At 44.8% G+C, this 16,951-nt stretch overlaps 2 protein-coding genes across 2 annotated transcripts; one reads left to right on the forward strand and one right to left on the reverse strand.

Moving 5' to 3' along the window:
• Window positions 1-349: 349 nt before the first annotated feature.
• On the forward strand, window positions 350-3,762 carry LOC119315077 (calnexin homolog). The gene is made up of 6 exons (XM_037589748.1): window positions 350-497; window positions 594-663; window positions 1,632-2,761; window positions 2,947-3,018; window positions 3,109-3,225; window positions 3,312-3,762. The coding sequence occupies exons 1-6, from the start codon at window positions 426-428 to the stop codon at window positions 3,438-3,440; spliced, it is 1,590 nt and encodes a 529-aa protein (XP_037445645.1). The 5' UTR covers window positions 350-425; the 3' UTR covers window positions 3,441-3,762.
• A 2,939-nt stretch (window positions 3,763-6,701) lies between these two features.
• LOC119319173 lies at window positions 6,702-8,056 on the reverse strand. Its single transcript, XM_037593658.1, has 2 exons — window positions 7,944-8,056; window positions 6,702-7,663 (listed from the first exon to the last, which is right to left on the reverse strand). Exon 2 carries the CDS (start codon window positions 7,652-7,654, stop codon window positions 7,082-7,084), a length of 573 nt encoding a protein of 190 aa, XP_037449555.1. The 5' UTR covers window positions 7,655-7,663; window positions 7,944-8,056; the 3' UTR covers window positions 6,702-7,081.
• Between the last annotated feature and the right edge of the window lie 8,895 nt (window positions 8,057-16,951).

Here is a 16,951-nt window from a genome sequence, read left to right on the forward strand (position 1 = left end):
TTTCTGTCACCAGCCGCGTATGAATAAAGTGTTTTAGTTGCTAAAAAAAGACATGTTTTGAACAGAAGAGAAGGCCACTCGAGTCTCGAGGAAGATCTGACAAAGTCAGTGAGAGGAAAAAACCGCCCAAAGCTTCCACGTGGAGCCCGCGGTGGGTCCAGGCGTCACCACGCGTACGTGGCGTCCTCCCGTTGGCCAACATCCCGTCCAAGCAGCCCCTGATTGGCCGGAACGACTCACGCCACGTCTCGTGGCACAGCCTCCCCGCCCAGCGCATCTCGGCCGTCGCAACCTCCACCCCGCCTCATCCCAGCCGTCCAGCCCCTCCGCATCGCCCCTTCAATTACGCCCGTCTCCTCCCCCAGCCTCGGTCGCTTCGAAGATCGACACCAGTGGAAGTTCCAGAGAGATCGCGGGGGAGGAGGATGATGGGAGGGCGCGCGGTGCTCCTGCTGGTTATCTCGGCGCTGTTCGCGCAGATCGGCGCGTCGGATCCGGTAATTGATCTCTCCGTCTCCGTGCCGCCGCATCCAGTTCTTTCTGTTTGCTTAATTTTGGGTGAGATTTGTGATGTTTTGCGTGTGGTTTTGCAGCTATTCCACGAGTCCTTCAACGAGAGCTTCGACGGGAGCTGGATCGTGTCCGGCAAGGAGGAGTATAAAGGTAATTCTCTCGCCTTTACATTGTTTGCCTGCCTGTTTTGTTACATCTGTGAGAGATCCGTGCGTGGGTTTAGCGGGTGGTTGGGTTTCTGATCTGTTACGCGCGATGTTCCACTGGCTTATGAGGTTCTGAATCTGATCTACTAATTTTGTGAGACGATTTTATGTGGAATTCGATGCAATGGTTTAGTTGAGGCAGTGAGGAATTATCCCAAGCGATGCGTTTGGGGGCGGTGAGATCCAGAACATGTTACATGTTGTGCCGCACGTATCAGGCAGATATTGCCTTTGTTCCTATCGTACCTATGGTGATGCGTTAGTGCGGATCCGCTACGCTTCCTCTGCCATGGGCTTGTTGGTGATGATAAGCGCTCAACAGTTGTTAGCTTGTTAGTAGTCAGTTCGGCATTTCAGTATGGTAGAACAATGCGGAGGAACGAAGGCAGTATGTTTTGAGTCTGTATATCAATATCCACATGATTCTGCATCAGGTTAATTAAAATTGTTGCTCTATGTTCCATTTCCTTGCAAGCATGTCATATGGTCGACGGAAAATGCAGCACCTTGCTCTTAACCATGTAACATTACTAGGTGATTTATGGCTTGGCAACCTTATGACTTGATTTTTTTGATCGGGATTCTGATGATACAAATGGAATGGTGATTTGTGATGGTATACCGTTAGTAGATTGCTAGCTGTAGAATCATGTTCTTTGCAAGTCTTGTCTTACAGTTCATTCATGTTCATGCCCTCTTTCCCCCCTAATGAATTGGGGTTATGTGTTGAACTTATGCTTCTTGTTCTTTGATTGTATGCGTTGTTTCCCATGCCTTTCCTAGTTTAGGTTTTGCCAGGCAGCTAGCTTGATGTTGTCCATTGGACTCCATTTCCTGTCAAAATTTGTTGTTCCCCAATACTTTTTGTATAGCACTTATATGTATCAAGTGTTGATATAATCTGCCATGCAGGTGTATGGAAGCACGCAAAGAGTGATGGCCATGAAGACTATGGTCTCCTTGTTAGTGAGCCTGCCAGGAAATATGCCATAATCAAAGAACTTGATCACCCGGTTATTTTGAAGGATGAGACAGTTGTCCTGCAGTTTGAAGTGAGGCTTCAGAATGGCCTTGAGTGTGGAGGTGCTTATATCAAGTACATCCGTCCTCAGGCTACCGGATGGAACGCCAAGGACTTTGATAATGATACTCCGTACACAATTATGTTTGGTCCTGACAAGTGTGGTTCAACAAACAAGGTTCACTTCATCCTGAAGCACAAGAACCCTAAGACTGGCAAATACGTTGAACATCACCTCAAGTCCCCACCCTCTGTCCCATATGACAAGCTCTCTCATGTCTACACGGCTATCTTGAAGCCGGATAACGAGGTCAGAATTTTGGTGGATGGGGTGGAGAAGAGCAAAGCAAACTTCCTGTCTGCTGATGATTTTGAGCCGGCACTTATTCCATCAAAGACTATTCCTGACCCTGACGACAAGAAGCCAGAGGACTGGGACGAGAGAGCTAAGATCCCTGATCCAGTTGCGGTGAAGCCCGATGACTGGGATGAGGATGCCCCAATGGAAATTGTGGATGAGGAGGCCACCAAGCCAGAAGGATGGTTGGATGATGAGCCTGAGGAAATTGATGATCCAGAGGCTGCTAAGCCTGAGGACTGGGATGATGAGGAGGATGGCGAATGGGAGGCACCCAAGATGGACAACCCCAAGTGCGAAGTGGCACCTGGATGTGGTGAATGGAAGAAGCCGATGAAGGATAACCCTGCCTACAAGGGCAAGTGGCATGCCCCCCTGATTGACAACCCCAACTACAAGGGAATCTGGAAGCCCCAAGAAATCCCCAACCCAGAGTACTTTGAGCTTGACAAGCCTGACTTTGACCCAATTGCCGCTATTGGAATTGAGATCTGGACAATGCAGGATGGCATCCTATTTGACAACATTCTTATTGCCGATAATGAGAAGGTAGCCACCTCTGTCCGGGAGAAGACATGGAAGCCCAAGTTTGATGCCGAGAAGGAAAAACAGAAGGCTGAGGAGGCTGCAGCAGGTGCATCAGAGGGCCTTTCTGAAATCCAGGTAATTCATTCTTCTGGCGTTTTCCAGACATTATGTTTGACATTCCTTCAGTGAAGTAACGAACTTTTCTTGACATTGTCAAACTCATGTTTTGTTCCATATCTCCAGCAAATATTTTTTACTGAATCCTTCATTGTATCTCTGCTTGCATGTTATCACTGACTGATTTGGTATGCACACTGCAGAAGAAGATCTTCGACATTTTGTACAAAGTTGCAGACATCCCGTTCTTGGAACCATACAAGACCAAGATCATTGTAGGGCTCAAAATCCTTTCTTATGTCCTGTGTTCAAACAGTTTGGTGTCTTCTCTGAAAAATGACATCTAATTTCTCTTTGTTTCCCAGGATGTGATTGAGAAGGGAGAGACACAGCCAAACATTACAATTTCGATTTTGGCCTCGGTTATCGTCGTCATTGTGACTGTACTCTTCAGAGCCCTGTTTGGTGGCAAGAAGCCAGTGGTACCATATTCTCTTGACACCTGCCATTGCTGTATACTGCTTAAAACCTGAACCAAACGACTGATCGTAGCTTCTGCTTCTTTCAGGCACCTGTGAAGCCTGCTGCTGAGACCAAGAAGCCCAGTGCCGTCGTACCTGATGCCGCCGCTGGAAGCAGCGGCGACAAGGAGGATGACAAGGATGCACCGCGCCGAAGGTCGCGAAGAGACGCATAAACTAACTCTTGGTGCCTTCACATTTTGAAGGACTCGGTTATAGCCTTTTTGAGAGTGTATAATCGAACCCTCTGCTGCTAGTAGCAACCTCTAGTTTTAAGTCGCTTGACATTACGAGCCGGCGAAGCTCGTGTTGTTCGGTTGTTTGTGTGCTGTCCTGAATCAGCTAGAAGAGATGTCTTTTTTTCCTTTCCTTTTGTTTTTTATTTCTTTTGTTTTATATCAGATGAAACATGAAGCTTGTGTTCGGTTGTTTGTGTGCTGTGCTAAATCAGGTACTCCCTCCGATCCATATTTAGTAGAAATTACTGCTTTTCATTCAGTTGAGTTGGTACCTAAGGTTAAATTAGAAGCGACCTTTTTGGTAGCTGCTCTACGAGTTGAAGGTGTCTCGGTTGACGAGTCTTTGTTAGCTTTACCAGATTGCAGCTATCTGCTTCCATCGGGCAATTGTCTCAAATTTTGCCACTAGTGGGACATTTGGTTTGCCAGTGAGTATTTGAAATGATTAAGTGGTGAGTGCAGTTCAAGTGATCATCATCTTGTATTTTCTCAATATATTTTTCTGATGGTAGCTGACAGGCATATAACTGATGATGTCTGAGGGAAGTGGAGTCATTTCCCTTCCAGACGCCTGTGTGGTCTTGTGCAAAGAGGTGGTTGAGGCACAAATTTCAACTCTTTCAGAGCAACTCCAACGGCCCGATCCAAACGGACGGTACTTTTGTTCGTTTTTTGTTTGTTTATTAGGCCAGCCGCCCGCCCGACGTCCGCCTTCTTTTAAATTTGAGTCGGCAGCGCGTCCAACGCACCGACCCATTTCATGACCGCGCGCGCTTAGATCATGCCAGCGACCATGTCGTCGCCCTGGTTTTGGCGCTCCAGTATGCGGGAAGATTCGCGCGCGCCGTGGCCGGCGCTTGTTATAAGAAGGCACTCCCTCCACACTTTGTCCGTCGCCCACTCGTCTCGTCCCCTCTCGCCGCCTCTGCGCCACCATGTCGATTCGCCGCCTGGGCGCTTTGGATTTTCGCGGAGTCCGCGAGCGCCGCTCTGGCGTCTTCTCCTCCGAAATCTGGTTTGGTGTGAAACGCCTCATCCTCGGCACCTTCGACACCGCAGAGGAGGCGGCCCGCGCGCACGACGTGGCGACGTGACGCCTCCTTAGGCCTCGTCAGCAGATGAATTTTCCTGACGTGTCAAGCCAGCGGGCGTATGATCTCGCGCCTCTCCCACGGCTTTTCATCGACGAAGATCGTCGTGTCCATCGAAGGCGGTAGCGTCGCCTTGCCAACGCCGAGATGGACGTGGAAGCCATGGTGGTGTGGCACGAACGCTTCCCGCAGGACATCGTCGACGAGCGTCAGTTCTATAAGCAAAGGAGGACGGAGAGGGAGGCGGGAAGGACGGAGCGAGCCGCCTATCGGGAGGACAAGCGTGCGCGGAAGTAGGCCGCTCAATTGAAAATGAAGCTACGAGAAATGTCAGGTTGGGATTTCGAGGACGAGCAGTATGCTGACGCCTACATTCAGACGTCGGAGGAGGACATTACCGAGTCGGAGTCGGAAAGCGACGAGTAGTTGGTATTTTCTTTTATGTGTGTACGCTAGAAGTATCTATGCATCCTTTTCTATCCAAAAAAATGGCCGGCGGCGTCGGCGAAGAGGCAGGCGGGCGAGGGTGTGCTGTTGGATGTGGAGTGGCCAATGTGCCACCGACCAGCAGACCCGGGGAGAAGAGAGGGGGAGCGCGCGCGTCCGTCTCGTGTCCGCGCCGACGCAAATCCGGCTCAAAAATGGGTCGGGAATGGGTCGGCAGGCGGACGAAATCGGACGCGCGTCCGTTTGGGTCGGCGCGTTGGGCCGACTCTTCTGTCCGCGCCGACCCAAACGGACGGCGGCGGACGAAATGGGTCGCTCCATTGAAGTTGCTCTCATGCCCTTGTTTGATGTCATTTACTCCCATTCCTAAATATTTATCTTTTTAAAGATTTCAAATTGACTATCACATACAGACATATATTAGAGATATATTGAAGTGTAGATTCATTTATTTTGCTCCATATATAGTCACTTATTGAAATATTAGAAAGATAAATATTTAGAAACGAAAGGAGTATTAAGAATATTTAGATCGCTATTCTAGTAATTTAAACGCTCTTATATTTTGTTTACGGAGGGAGTGAAAAAAGTATAGATAACCCCCACAACTATTCCATTTGGATCACATAACCCCCTCATCTTTAAAACAGGGTTCTTAATCCCCTTAACTATTCCAAACCGGACAAATCACCCCCTAACCTTCACTTTAGCGGTATGGGACGGTGGTTTTGCATACGTGGCGTCTGGCTTGGGCCCGCCGGCTGGCCACGTCGGACAGGGGCTGCTGGGTGCGGTCTAAAACGACCCCCCCAGCCGGTTCGACCCAAATCAGCCGCCGCCGCCGCTTTTGTAGCTTTTGTACTGGAACGCAATGCTGTGTGAGCTTTGTACTGATTTTCAGATTTAAGATATGAGCACTGAACTGCAAAGAAATGTCATGTTTGTTCATTGTAATGTTCATTTCACAGCAAATTCAGAAGTTAACAACAATGTTACTGAATTTTATCGCAACTGTACAAATTAATGAGATCAAATTCAGAAATTTACAGCAATGAGTTAAACCTGACATATGACACTTTCGGTAAGCTTCATGTCACATAATAATCTTTACTCATAAGTTTCACATAATAATCTTTACTCATAAGTAATCAGACAAATGCTTAAGGTCTTTGACATACTAAACTAGATAAATGCTTAAGGTCTTTGACATACTAAACATCCACAAAAGGCCGGAGACACTCAATTTTCAGATGAACAAAATGCGCGCACACTGAAAAGCAAGCTGGGCATTCAATGTTCCCCAGTTAGAAACCATTGAAACCTGTTCTGACTTGGCACTTGCTGTGAGCCTGAAGTTACTTGAACTCTTGGAGCAGGCTGTGAGCTTGAACCTGCCCTGTTGTGATTCCTTCTCTGGGTTCCCCTTCCAACAGGTTGAGAAGCAGTTTTGGGCATTGAAGTTGGCCTTGCTGGACTATGCGCTGCTTGCTTCTTTGTCCTCTTTCCTGGGTGTGGCACTTGACAAACATAACTATTAGTACTATTTTTAGAAGTGAACAAATATTACTGTTAAAGTTCAGACATAACTAATTACCTGTGTGTTGTTTACTAAATCTTTTTGCTGATTTTTCCTTGCTCTTTTTGCTGCTCTTGTGTAGCTAGCATTTTGTTTCTGACCTTTATTTGGATTTTTCTCACAGGTTCTTTTGTTATGAGAAAAGCTCCCACACATAGAACATGCAATTTTAATGCCTTTCTTTGAAAGCTTGTTCCCCTGAGGTTTCTCACCTTCTTCTCTTCTTCTTTTTGTCTTCTTTCTTCCTGGCATTACCCTATGAGGAGGTGGATGAGGTTTTGGCATGTCAGCAACTGGCCAACTCTCTTTTCCCTCCACTGGTTGCAAGACATGGTTATATATCTTGTCGTACTCAGAGATCTTGTAGCATGGGGCAATGTAATCATCTATCAGTCCAGAGATTGTGTAAATTGCACTGATTGCATGGTGTACCTTCTCCATCTGAATCATCTAGCCAAGAGTTTTCAGGCACTGCCTTCATCATATGACATATCGTCATCACTTTCAAAGTATGGTGTACCTTCTCCATCTGAATCATCTAGCCAAGAGTTTTCAGGCACAATAAAATCATCAGACACATTGCATGTTTTGCCCTCATCTTCTCTCAACATGTTCTTTCTCACTTTCTCCTTCAATTCTTTTGCATATTTTCTCATCTCCAAGACCTCATCATCAGATGCTGAGCTGTTGCTTTCTGAAGGGGGGATAGCATAGTCACTATCAGATAAATCACTGCCACTATTTACTTCCTCCTCAACTACACTTGATTTTCCTCTACTAACTGTTAATTTAGATGTCCTTCTAGGCTGGTAATACATGTTGGAAAATTTCCAAGGTTCTGGTTCTTCCATGTGCCCCTCTGCACCTACATATTGGTGCTGCTCCTCTGCACCTACATATTGTTGCTGCTCCTCTGCATTTGCATGAACCTGCTGCTCCTCTGAATGTTGTTGCTGCTCTTCTCTAACTGAATTGTGCTGCTGCTCTTGTGCATACTCATCCTCCCAGTAACTGCTGCTCTTGCTGCTCTTCTCCATGCCTCAGATCTGTCCACAAAATTAAAAGAATCTGAATTAAAAAACACCCCTTCAATTTTAGTTCTAGTCGAATCAACCCTAAATCAAATAATTTGAGTGTACCATAATCAATTAATCGTACATATCATGGTGGCAGTAAACCAAATCAATAATTCCATACATGACAGACGTAAGATAATCTGGAACCAAAATCCATGAAATCCCCCAAACCCTGGAAACCCCAACCTAAAACAGAGAAAATACAAAGGTATTGCAACACATGTTTGGGCATCCATCTTCGGTGACTGACCTGCTCGCCGCGCCGCCGTCCGATACTCACTTCATGCCGCCGACCATCATCCCTAAACCTCGTCGCCGCCGTCTCTCAGAGAAGGAGATCGTGTTGGAGATGAAGAGAAGGGAGGCGAACAGGCTGGGTTTGGGTCGAACCGGCTCGGGGGCGTCGTTTTAGACCACACCCAGCAACCCTTGTTCCACGTGGCCAGCCTGTGGGCCCAAGCCAGATGCCACGTATGCAAAACCACCGTCCCATACCGCTAAAGTGAAGGTTAGGGGGTGATTTGTCCGGTTTAGGATAGTTTAGGGGATTAAGAACCCTGTTTTAAAGATGAGGGGGTTATGTGATCCAAATGGAATAGTTGTGGGGGTTATCTATACTTTTTTCCGGAGGGAGTAGTTTGCTCCCTCGTGACTCATGTTCAGAGGGACTGTTAGTAACGCCGTAGATCTCCAAGTATGCTTGCTTCCCCACCCCCATGGTGCGAAGCCTCGATTCAGTTTGTTGTGTCACGTACTTGCTGGACTACATACGCATTTTGCAGGTAAAAGCGAGCCAACAGGGTCTGTTCGTTCTCTGAATTTACGAGCTGAACCGGTTCCTTCTTCGCCTCTAGGGACCGGCGATCCGTTTGCTTCAAGTTCCTAAGGTGGTAGATGTGTCTGTTTCCTGCTCGGTAATAACCTGTACAATGGTACTTTTTTAGGACTGTCAGATAAGATAAACTAGATAATATCCCGTGCATTGCGACGGGAATTTATACGAAAACTCAAAACGGTGCCCGGGCTCATCTGCTCCCTCTCAGCAAAAAATTCAAAAAAAATACTAGAAAAATTCAAAAAATTCCAAATTTTTTTGTGATGGTAGATAATTTGACGCGTGCGGTGCGCCCCAAAATCAACTTATTTGGACATCTGAGTAGCTCTCGGCAAAAAAGACAAATCAGGGTCAAAATAGTGCGTGAATAGTAAACATTTTTACAGACCCTGATTTTGTCTTTTTTGCCGAGAGCTTCTCAGATGCTCAAATGAGTTGAATTTTGGGGCGCACCTCACGCGTCAAATTATCTACCACCACAAAAAAAATTAGAATTTTTTGAATTTTTCTAGTATTTGTTTTGAATTTTTTTCTAAGCGTGGGTGCAGCTGAGCCCGGGTGCAGATTAGCCGCACTCGAATTTATATCACTATATAGAAGGAAAATCTATGGAAAGGGAAATAGTAAAACCATGGAAGGAACATATAAACATGTTCATTTGAACCTTCGATAGACTGATATGAAAAGTAAAAAGAAAGAGAAGGCAAAAATGTACCGTTAATGTTTGATGGAGCATTTTAGTTAGCGATAATGGAAAGTGGAAGTGGCGATGAAAGTACTTTTTTTAGGGATGCAGCGATGAAAATGGGGAATGTGTTTTTTTGAGGTGTTGAAAATGGGGAATGTGAAGTAAGCTTTATGCTCGTAGGCTCTGATGGGCCTAAAATCAGAAAGAAACAATTCTATTTTAATAATCAGAAGAGAAGAAAAAGGCGAAAGGGCAACACCATATCTAAAACAATATCAATTAAATTCGATTGATCTAAGTTTACCATGGTTATCTCAAAATATTAATTCAATTGAGAACTAAGATTATGACCAATAAACTACTGTCATGTACTAAAATAAAGGAAAGTCAAACAAAAAATTAAAAATAAAAGGAGATAGAGAGAGACCTCCTAAAATGTTTGTTTCATCCTTCTTGAACTTGGTTCATCGACTCATTATCCAGTTTCTTTATGCTATCGTCTCCCTTAAACTGCCATGCAGTGGGGCTAGCACTCGCACATAGATTAAAAAAAATCGGATGCGGCAAGGTAGTTAAGAGGAGCCTGGTGACCCCAAGAAGAACCAATGCCAAACTTGCGGACCTATGCAAAACAATTAGGTGAAAGAAGTTTGCCCTATGCATAGAAGAGTTTAGTTGTTAAACAGTTAAATGAACAAAGCTTAGCAACAACAAACTAAGCACCTAGCATTGGAGACTTTAGTTGCTAAATTTTTTAATGCACATAGCACCCATCTTAGCACCTGTGCATTGAAAAAGGCCAAGTGTTTTGGTGCTTCGGGGATTGTGAGGTCATTGAGAGCCCCACATATAAGGTTCTTTGATGCTTAGTTATTGCTCCTTCTTTCACATTTTTATTCATGACTACTCATTAAAATTTGTGAACATTAAAATAAAAAACATCTTTAAAATTCACCTTTTCAGATTCATTAATATTTATTAAAATTCACTGATATTTAAAGTTCACTATTATTTTTAAAGTTTGTGAATAGTTTTCAAATTTGCAAACATTTTTTTAATCCATAAATATTTTTTTAAAATTCGTGATTTTTAAAATTCACAATATTTTTAAAATCCTTTAGCATATTTTACTTAAACTAAAATTTTCAAATAAAAAAGAATAGCCAAATTTTTGTGAGCTAGTAGCAGGGCGAGCGGAAAAAACTACGCGAGCGAGAGGAGCAGGCAGCCAAGCTGAGCAAGTGAGGGCTTCATGGGCTGGCCGGGTTTTTTGGGGTTTATCTATGTTGGCTTCTGTTCTAATTATGTTATAGTGGGTGTTTTCTGTCGTTGTTATATCGTGTCGGGTTGCTGTTGGAGAGAGTATTTGCTCCGAGAGGAGAGTGGAGTTGTTTGGTGTGTGGTTATGGTACCTTACAAGTTTCGGCCTCGATGTCAGCTGATGGTGGTTGTTTGAGCCTCTTGCAAACTTCTATTCCATGCTTAAACCATGTAACTATTTAGGTATTATAGTTGATGAGGTGGAGGAGAGAGAAACAATAAGAAAATGCGTCCTTCTTTTAATTAAGAGATGATCTCTTAGGTCATGTACAATGGTTGATAAAATAGTCTAATATTAGGTCCATCACGAGAAGACAATGAAACTTGATGTACAATTGGTCACTTCTTAGCCTTATCTCCGATTAGTAGATATTCCTAAATATGTGATGAAACTTTACTGTGATTTTTTCTGGACCAGAAGCAACCCTAGAAGGTTGGGGAGGAGGCCAGAAGCCTTACAGGAGAGCCACGAGCTCACCAGGCGCTCCCTGGGGGGTAGGGTGCGCCCCCTGAGCTCGTGACTCCCACGCAACTCCGTTTGACCTAATTCCACCTTATAAATTCTCAAATATTCCTAAACCAACAGGGAGCCACCCGAAACTCTTTTTCCGCCGCCGCAAGCTTCTGTTCTTTTGCGATCCCATATGGAGGCCTTTTCCGATACTTTGCCGGAGGTGAAACCAATCACTGAGTGCTTCTACATCATCCTTGCCGCCTTTCGATGATGCGGGAGTAGTTGACCATAGACCTATGGGTCCATAGCTAGTATCTAGATGGCTTCCTCTCTCTGTTTGATCTTCAACACAATGTTTTCCTCGGTCTCCTTGGAGTTCTACTCGATATAATCTTTTTTTTGCGGTGTGCTTGTTGGGATCCGATGAATTGTGGGTTTATGATCAGTAGTTGAGTCTTTTCTGAACTTTATTATACATGATTGTTATACCTTTGTATTTCTCTCCGATCTATCCGTTTGGTTTGGCCAACTAGATTGATTTATCTTCAGTGGGAGATGTGCTTTGTAATGGGTTCAATCTTGCGGTGCTCAATATCCCAATGACAGAAGAGGACAAGACACGAATTTGTATTGTTGCCATTAAATGTAAAACTATGAGGTTTATTCATATTGGTTGGGTCTACTTTGTCTACATCATACCATCTTGGTTAAGGCGTTACTCTGTTTGTCATGAACTTAATACCATAGATGCATGCAGAATAGCGGTCAATTGGTGGAGTAATAATAGTAGATGCAGTCATGAGTCGGTCTACTTGTATCGACGTGATGCCTATATACATGACTATTGCCATGAATACGTCATAACTATGCGTTTTTCTATCAATTGTCCAATAGTAATTTGTTTACCAACCGTATGTTACGTGTTCGGAAGAGAAACCTCTAGTGAAAATTATGACCCCCCCGGGTCTACTTTTATCATATTATAAAAATAAAAAATATCTTGCTGCAATCTATTTACTTTGATTATTTTGCAATTTATCTATCTACCTATACAAGATTTAATCCTTACAGGTAACGAGCTCAAGGGGATTGAAAACCCTCTTGCCCGTGTTGGATGCAAGTATTTGTTTTTGTGCGTGCAAGTGTTGTTCACGAGGCTTTGCGTGATTCTCCTATTGGTTCGATAAACCTTAGTTCTCACTGAAGGAAATACTTATCTCCACTATACAGCATCTCCCCTCCTATTCGGGGAAAATCTCAACACAGCTCACGAGTAGAACCCAACAAACACACCGCGAAAAAAGATTACATCGGATATTACTCCGAGGAGAACATTGTATTGAAGATCAAAGAGAGAGAAGAATCTATCTATCTAATCACTATGAACCCGTAGGTCTGTGGTAAACTACTCAAACATCATCGAATGTGCAACAAGGTTGATGTAGAAGCCCTCCGTGATCGATTCCCCCTCTGGCAGAGTACCGGCGGAGGCCTCCAGATGAGATCACGAAAGAACAGAGGCTTGCAGTGGTGAAATAATCGTTTTGAGTCTCGCTCGGGTGGTTTTGGGATTTTTGGGAATTTATAGAAGTGAAATTAGGTCAAACGGAGCTACGACGGGCCCACAAGCTCAGGTGGCGCGCCCACCCCTCGTGTGAGCTTGCAGCTCTCACGTATATCTTCTGGCCTCCTCCCGAAGCTTCTAGAGTCCCTTCTGATTCAGAAAAAATCACTGTAAAATTTCATCATGTTTGGACTTCATTTCGTATTGTTTTTCTTTGAAACAATAAAATAGCAAAAATAGGAACCGTCACTGGGCACTGAGTTAATAGGTTAGTTACCAAAAATGATATAAAATTATATATAAAGCATACAAGATTGATAATATAATAGCATGAAACAATTAAAAATTATAGATATGTTGGAGACGTATCATCCAGTTGTCGGTCTCACCGCCAAGAGAGAGAGAGAGAGAGAGAGAGAGAGAGAGAGAGATGGAGTGGGCTCGCTCTTGCAGGGCTGCTGCCCTAAACAATGCACTTGGACGAGAGATAGTGATGGGCCAAGCTAGATGGGTTTCTGGACTGTGAAGGCTTTAGGTATTTCTGTTTTTCCTTTTTGAATATTTAATTTGATCATAAAACCAAATCTATTCCAATTGGAAATTTCAACACAATAAAACAAATAAAATATTTGAATCTTAGGATAGTATTTCCAGCTCAAATACTAAGTAAAATACATATAATATTGTTTACAAATTTTATTTTGGGCTTTATAAATGTTTCCTAAAACTTAACTTAGGGTTACAAATAATTACCAAAATATTTTTTAACACCAAACAAATTTTCAAATAACATTAAAAAATTCCAACTATTTTATATTGAAGGTGCCATCTTACCTTCTCTCATTTAATTTTCTTTGCTGGATTTGTTTCAAATAATGAAATCCAAAATGAATATTTGGGAAACTCCTTTCATTCCATCTCATTTGAATATTCAATAAATCCAAAACTTTCAAATTTTATTCAAATTTAGCTAAGAACAAGCATCAGAAGCAAATTTTTGATTAATCATATTTAAATAATGACATTCGTAAATTCTAAATTTTGGGATGTTACACTATTTCTGTAAGGGTTTTTCTACTAGTGTTGCCATCGGTTAGTTCCACAACAACAAGACGAGGCTAAATATGCAAAATTGTGAACTAGCGAATTTTTTATGAGAAAAATCTCGACAAGGAACTCAACAATAATATTTTATGTTTCAAATGGGTATGTATCTTTCCTACTCTATTTCTCATGCGCGTCCAACATGGACCAAAAATAGAAAAATAATAAGATGACTTGTATTGGAGGAAAGTAATAGGGGATGTAACAGATCTGAAGTACATAATTTGAGCCCAATTTGATAGGGTTGAGCTACATACTCCACATATTCCACATCTTAATATGGCAAAGTTTTAATCCCACGTTGTCCTTATAATTTTGTCTCGCTGAATGGTGGCGAGATTTTGTGTGACGCCCCCGATTTGACCGTACACTAATCATGCACGCAAATGTGTACGATCAAGATCAAGGACTCACGGGAAGATATCACAACACAACTCTACAAATAAAATAAGTCATACAAGCATCATATTACAAGCCAGGGGCCTCGAAGGCTCGAATACAAGAGCTCGATCATAGACGAGTCAGCGGAAGCAACAATATCTGAGTACAGACATAAGTTAAAACAAGTTGCCATAAGATGGCTAACACAAATGGGGATACAGATCGAACGAGGCGCATGCCTCCTGACTGGGATCCTCCTAACTACTCCTGGTCGTCGTCAGCGGGAAGCACGTAGTAGTAGGCACCTCCAGTGTAGTAGGAGTCGTCGTCGACGGTGGCGTCTGGCTCCTAGACTCCAGCATCTGGTTGCGACAACCAGAAAGAAAAGAAAGGGAAAAAAGGGGAGAAAGCAACCGTGAGTACTCATCCAAAGTACTCGCAAGCAAGGAGCTATACTACATATGCATGGATATATGTGTAAAGGGCCATATCAGTGGACTGAACTGCAGAACGCCAGAATAAGAGGGGGATAGCTAATCCTATCGAAGACTACGCTTCTGGCAGCCTTCGTCTTGCAGCATATAGAAGAGAGTAGACTGAAGTCCTCCTGGTAGCATCGCATAGCATAATCCTACCCGGCGATCCCCTCCTCGTTGCCCTGTTAGAGAGCGATCACCGGGTTGTATCTGGCACTTGGAAGGGTGTGTTTTATTAAGTATCCGGTTCTAGTTGTCATAAGGTCAAGGTACAACTCCAAGTCGTCCTGTTACCGAAGATCACGGCTATTCAAATAGATTAACTTCCCTGTAGGGGTGCACCACATAACCCAACACGCTCGATCCCATTTGGCCGGACACACTTTTCTGGGTCATGCCCGGCCTCGGAAGATCAACACGTCGCAGTCCCACCTAGACCAACAGAGAGGTCAGCACGCCGGTCTAAACCTAAGCGCCCAGGGGTCTGGGCCCATCGCCCTTAGCACACCTGCACGTTGCGTGGGCGGCCGGAAGCAGACCTAGCCTAGTAGGCGTTCCAGTCCAATCCAGCGCGCGCCGCTCCGTTGCTGACGTCACGAAGGCTTCGGCTGATACCACGACGTCGAGTGCCCATAACTGTCCCCGCGTAGATGGTTAGTGCGTATAGGCCAGTAGCCAGACTCAGATCAAATACCAAGATCTCGTTAAACGTGTTAAGTATCTGCGAACGCCGACCAGGGCCAGGCCCACCTCTCTCCTAGGTGGTCTCAACCTGCCCTGTCGCTTCGCCACAAAGATCCACTCGCGGGTACTCCTACGAACCGACCTGTCTTTTAGTCATCACAGGTATCATGTATAAAGTATATAGTATATACCCGTGATCACCTCCCGAAGTGATCACGGCCCAGTAGTATATCATGGCAGACGGACAAGAGTGTAGAGCCACTGATGGAACACTAGCATCCTATACTAAGCAGTAGGATAATAGGTAATGGTAACAACAGTAGTAGCAAGGATAGGCTATGCATCAGGATAGGAATAACGGAAAGCAGTAACATGCTACACTACTCTAATGCAAGCAGTAGAGAAGAGTAGGCGATATCTGGTGATCAAAGGGGGGGGCTTGCCTGGTTGCTCTGGCAAGAGAGAGGGGTCGTCAACACCGTAGTCGTACTGGGTAGCAGCGGCGTCGGTCTCGGTGTCTAGCGAGAGAAGAGGGGGAAGAAACAATAAATATAATGCAAGCATATGCATAGTGATGCATGACATGACAAGTAACGACGTTAGAGGTGCCCTAACGCGGTAGTAGGTGATACCAGTGAAGGGGGATGACATCCGGGAAAGTATCCCCGGTGTTTCGCATTTTCAGGCAGAGGAGCCGGAGGGGGGAAAGTTGCGTGTTCGCTATGCTAGGGATGCGTGACGGACGAACGGGGTGTTTATCCGGATTCGTCTCGTCGTCCTGAGCAACTTTCATATATAAAACTTTTTCATCCGAGTTACGGTTTGTTTACTATTAATTTTCTAAGTTTTAAACATTTTCTGGAATTTCTGAATTTACTTTAATTCGAATTAATAAACAGATAAATTGCTATGGGTACACAGGAGTGTACCCATCAACATGTGCATGTGTATGAGATGTGGGGCCCTATAGTCAGCAGTCAACAGTCAAAGATGAAAGGGTTGACTGGTCCAACTGACATATTGGGCCCACATGTCATTGAAAGGTGTGTTCGATCTTATCCACAGAAATAGTAAAAGGGGCGGTCCCACCTGTCATAGGGACATTTTGTTTTAACAGATTAGTTAGTAGATGGGGCCCGTTTGTCATAGTCTTAGGTTAATTAAACATGGTTAATTTGTTTTAACTAAACGATTAGGTTAATCTAATCCAGATTAATTAAGTTAATTAATTCTTAAATTAATTAATTAATTAATATTTTAATTACTATATTTTTTTGTTATTCTTTTTTTTAACGTTCTGGTGGTGGGTGCCCCATGTCAGTGGCCCAAAGGCCATATCGGTTCGGGCCAAGGGGCGCCAGGAGCGGGCGCCTGCCCGTAGGGAGCACGGCAGGGCGAAGCCAGTGGCCGGGACGGCCTGCAGGCGGCGCGCGCGGTCCCGCGTGGAGAGGGACTGGCCTTGGCCAAGCCAGATGGGCGCGGCCCCGGTGCGCTGGTCGCGGCGATGGCTGGGTCCAGCAGGGAGGCGAGCGGGGCATGTGCGGGAGGGGGTAGGAGTGGCGCGGTACACGCGCGCGAGCGATGCACGGCGAGGGAGAGGCAAGCGCGAGGGGGGGACGGCCGCGACGGCGGAGGTGGCTCCGGCAGGGAGCAACAGCAGGCACTGGTCGCTGCGGAGCGGGCAAGGGGCGAGGCCGCAGAGTGAGGACGACGAGCGCGGGAAGCGGGGCCGTAGGCGGAGCGCGACGGAGA

Source organism: Triticum dicoccoides, chromosome 6A, assembly GCF_002162155.2.
Source record: "Triticum dicoccoides isolate Atlit2015 ecotype Zavitan chromosome 6A, WEW_v2.0, whole genome shotgun sequence".
NCBI lineage: Eukaryota > Viridiplantae > Streptophyta > Magnoliopsida > Poales > Poaceae > Triticum > Triticum dicoccoides.

Coding starts and splice junctions, on each gene's coding strand:
- LOC119315077 (XM_037589748.1), top strand. CDS start 426: ATGATGGGAGGGCGCGCGGTGCTCCTGCTGGTTATCTCGGCGCTGTTC. Junction 664..1,631: donor CGGCAAGGAGGAGTATAAAG/GTAATTCTCTCG, acceptor TCTGCCATGCAG/GTGTATGGAAGCACGCAAAG. Junction 2,762..2,946: donor AGGGCCTTTCTGAAATCCAG/GTAATTCATTCT, acceptor TGCACACTGCAG/AAGAAGATCTTCGACATTTT.
- LOC119319173 (XM_037593658.1), bottom strand. CDS start 7,654: ATGGAGAAGAGCAGCAAGAGCAGCAGTTACTGGGAGGATGAGTATGCA.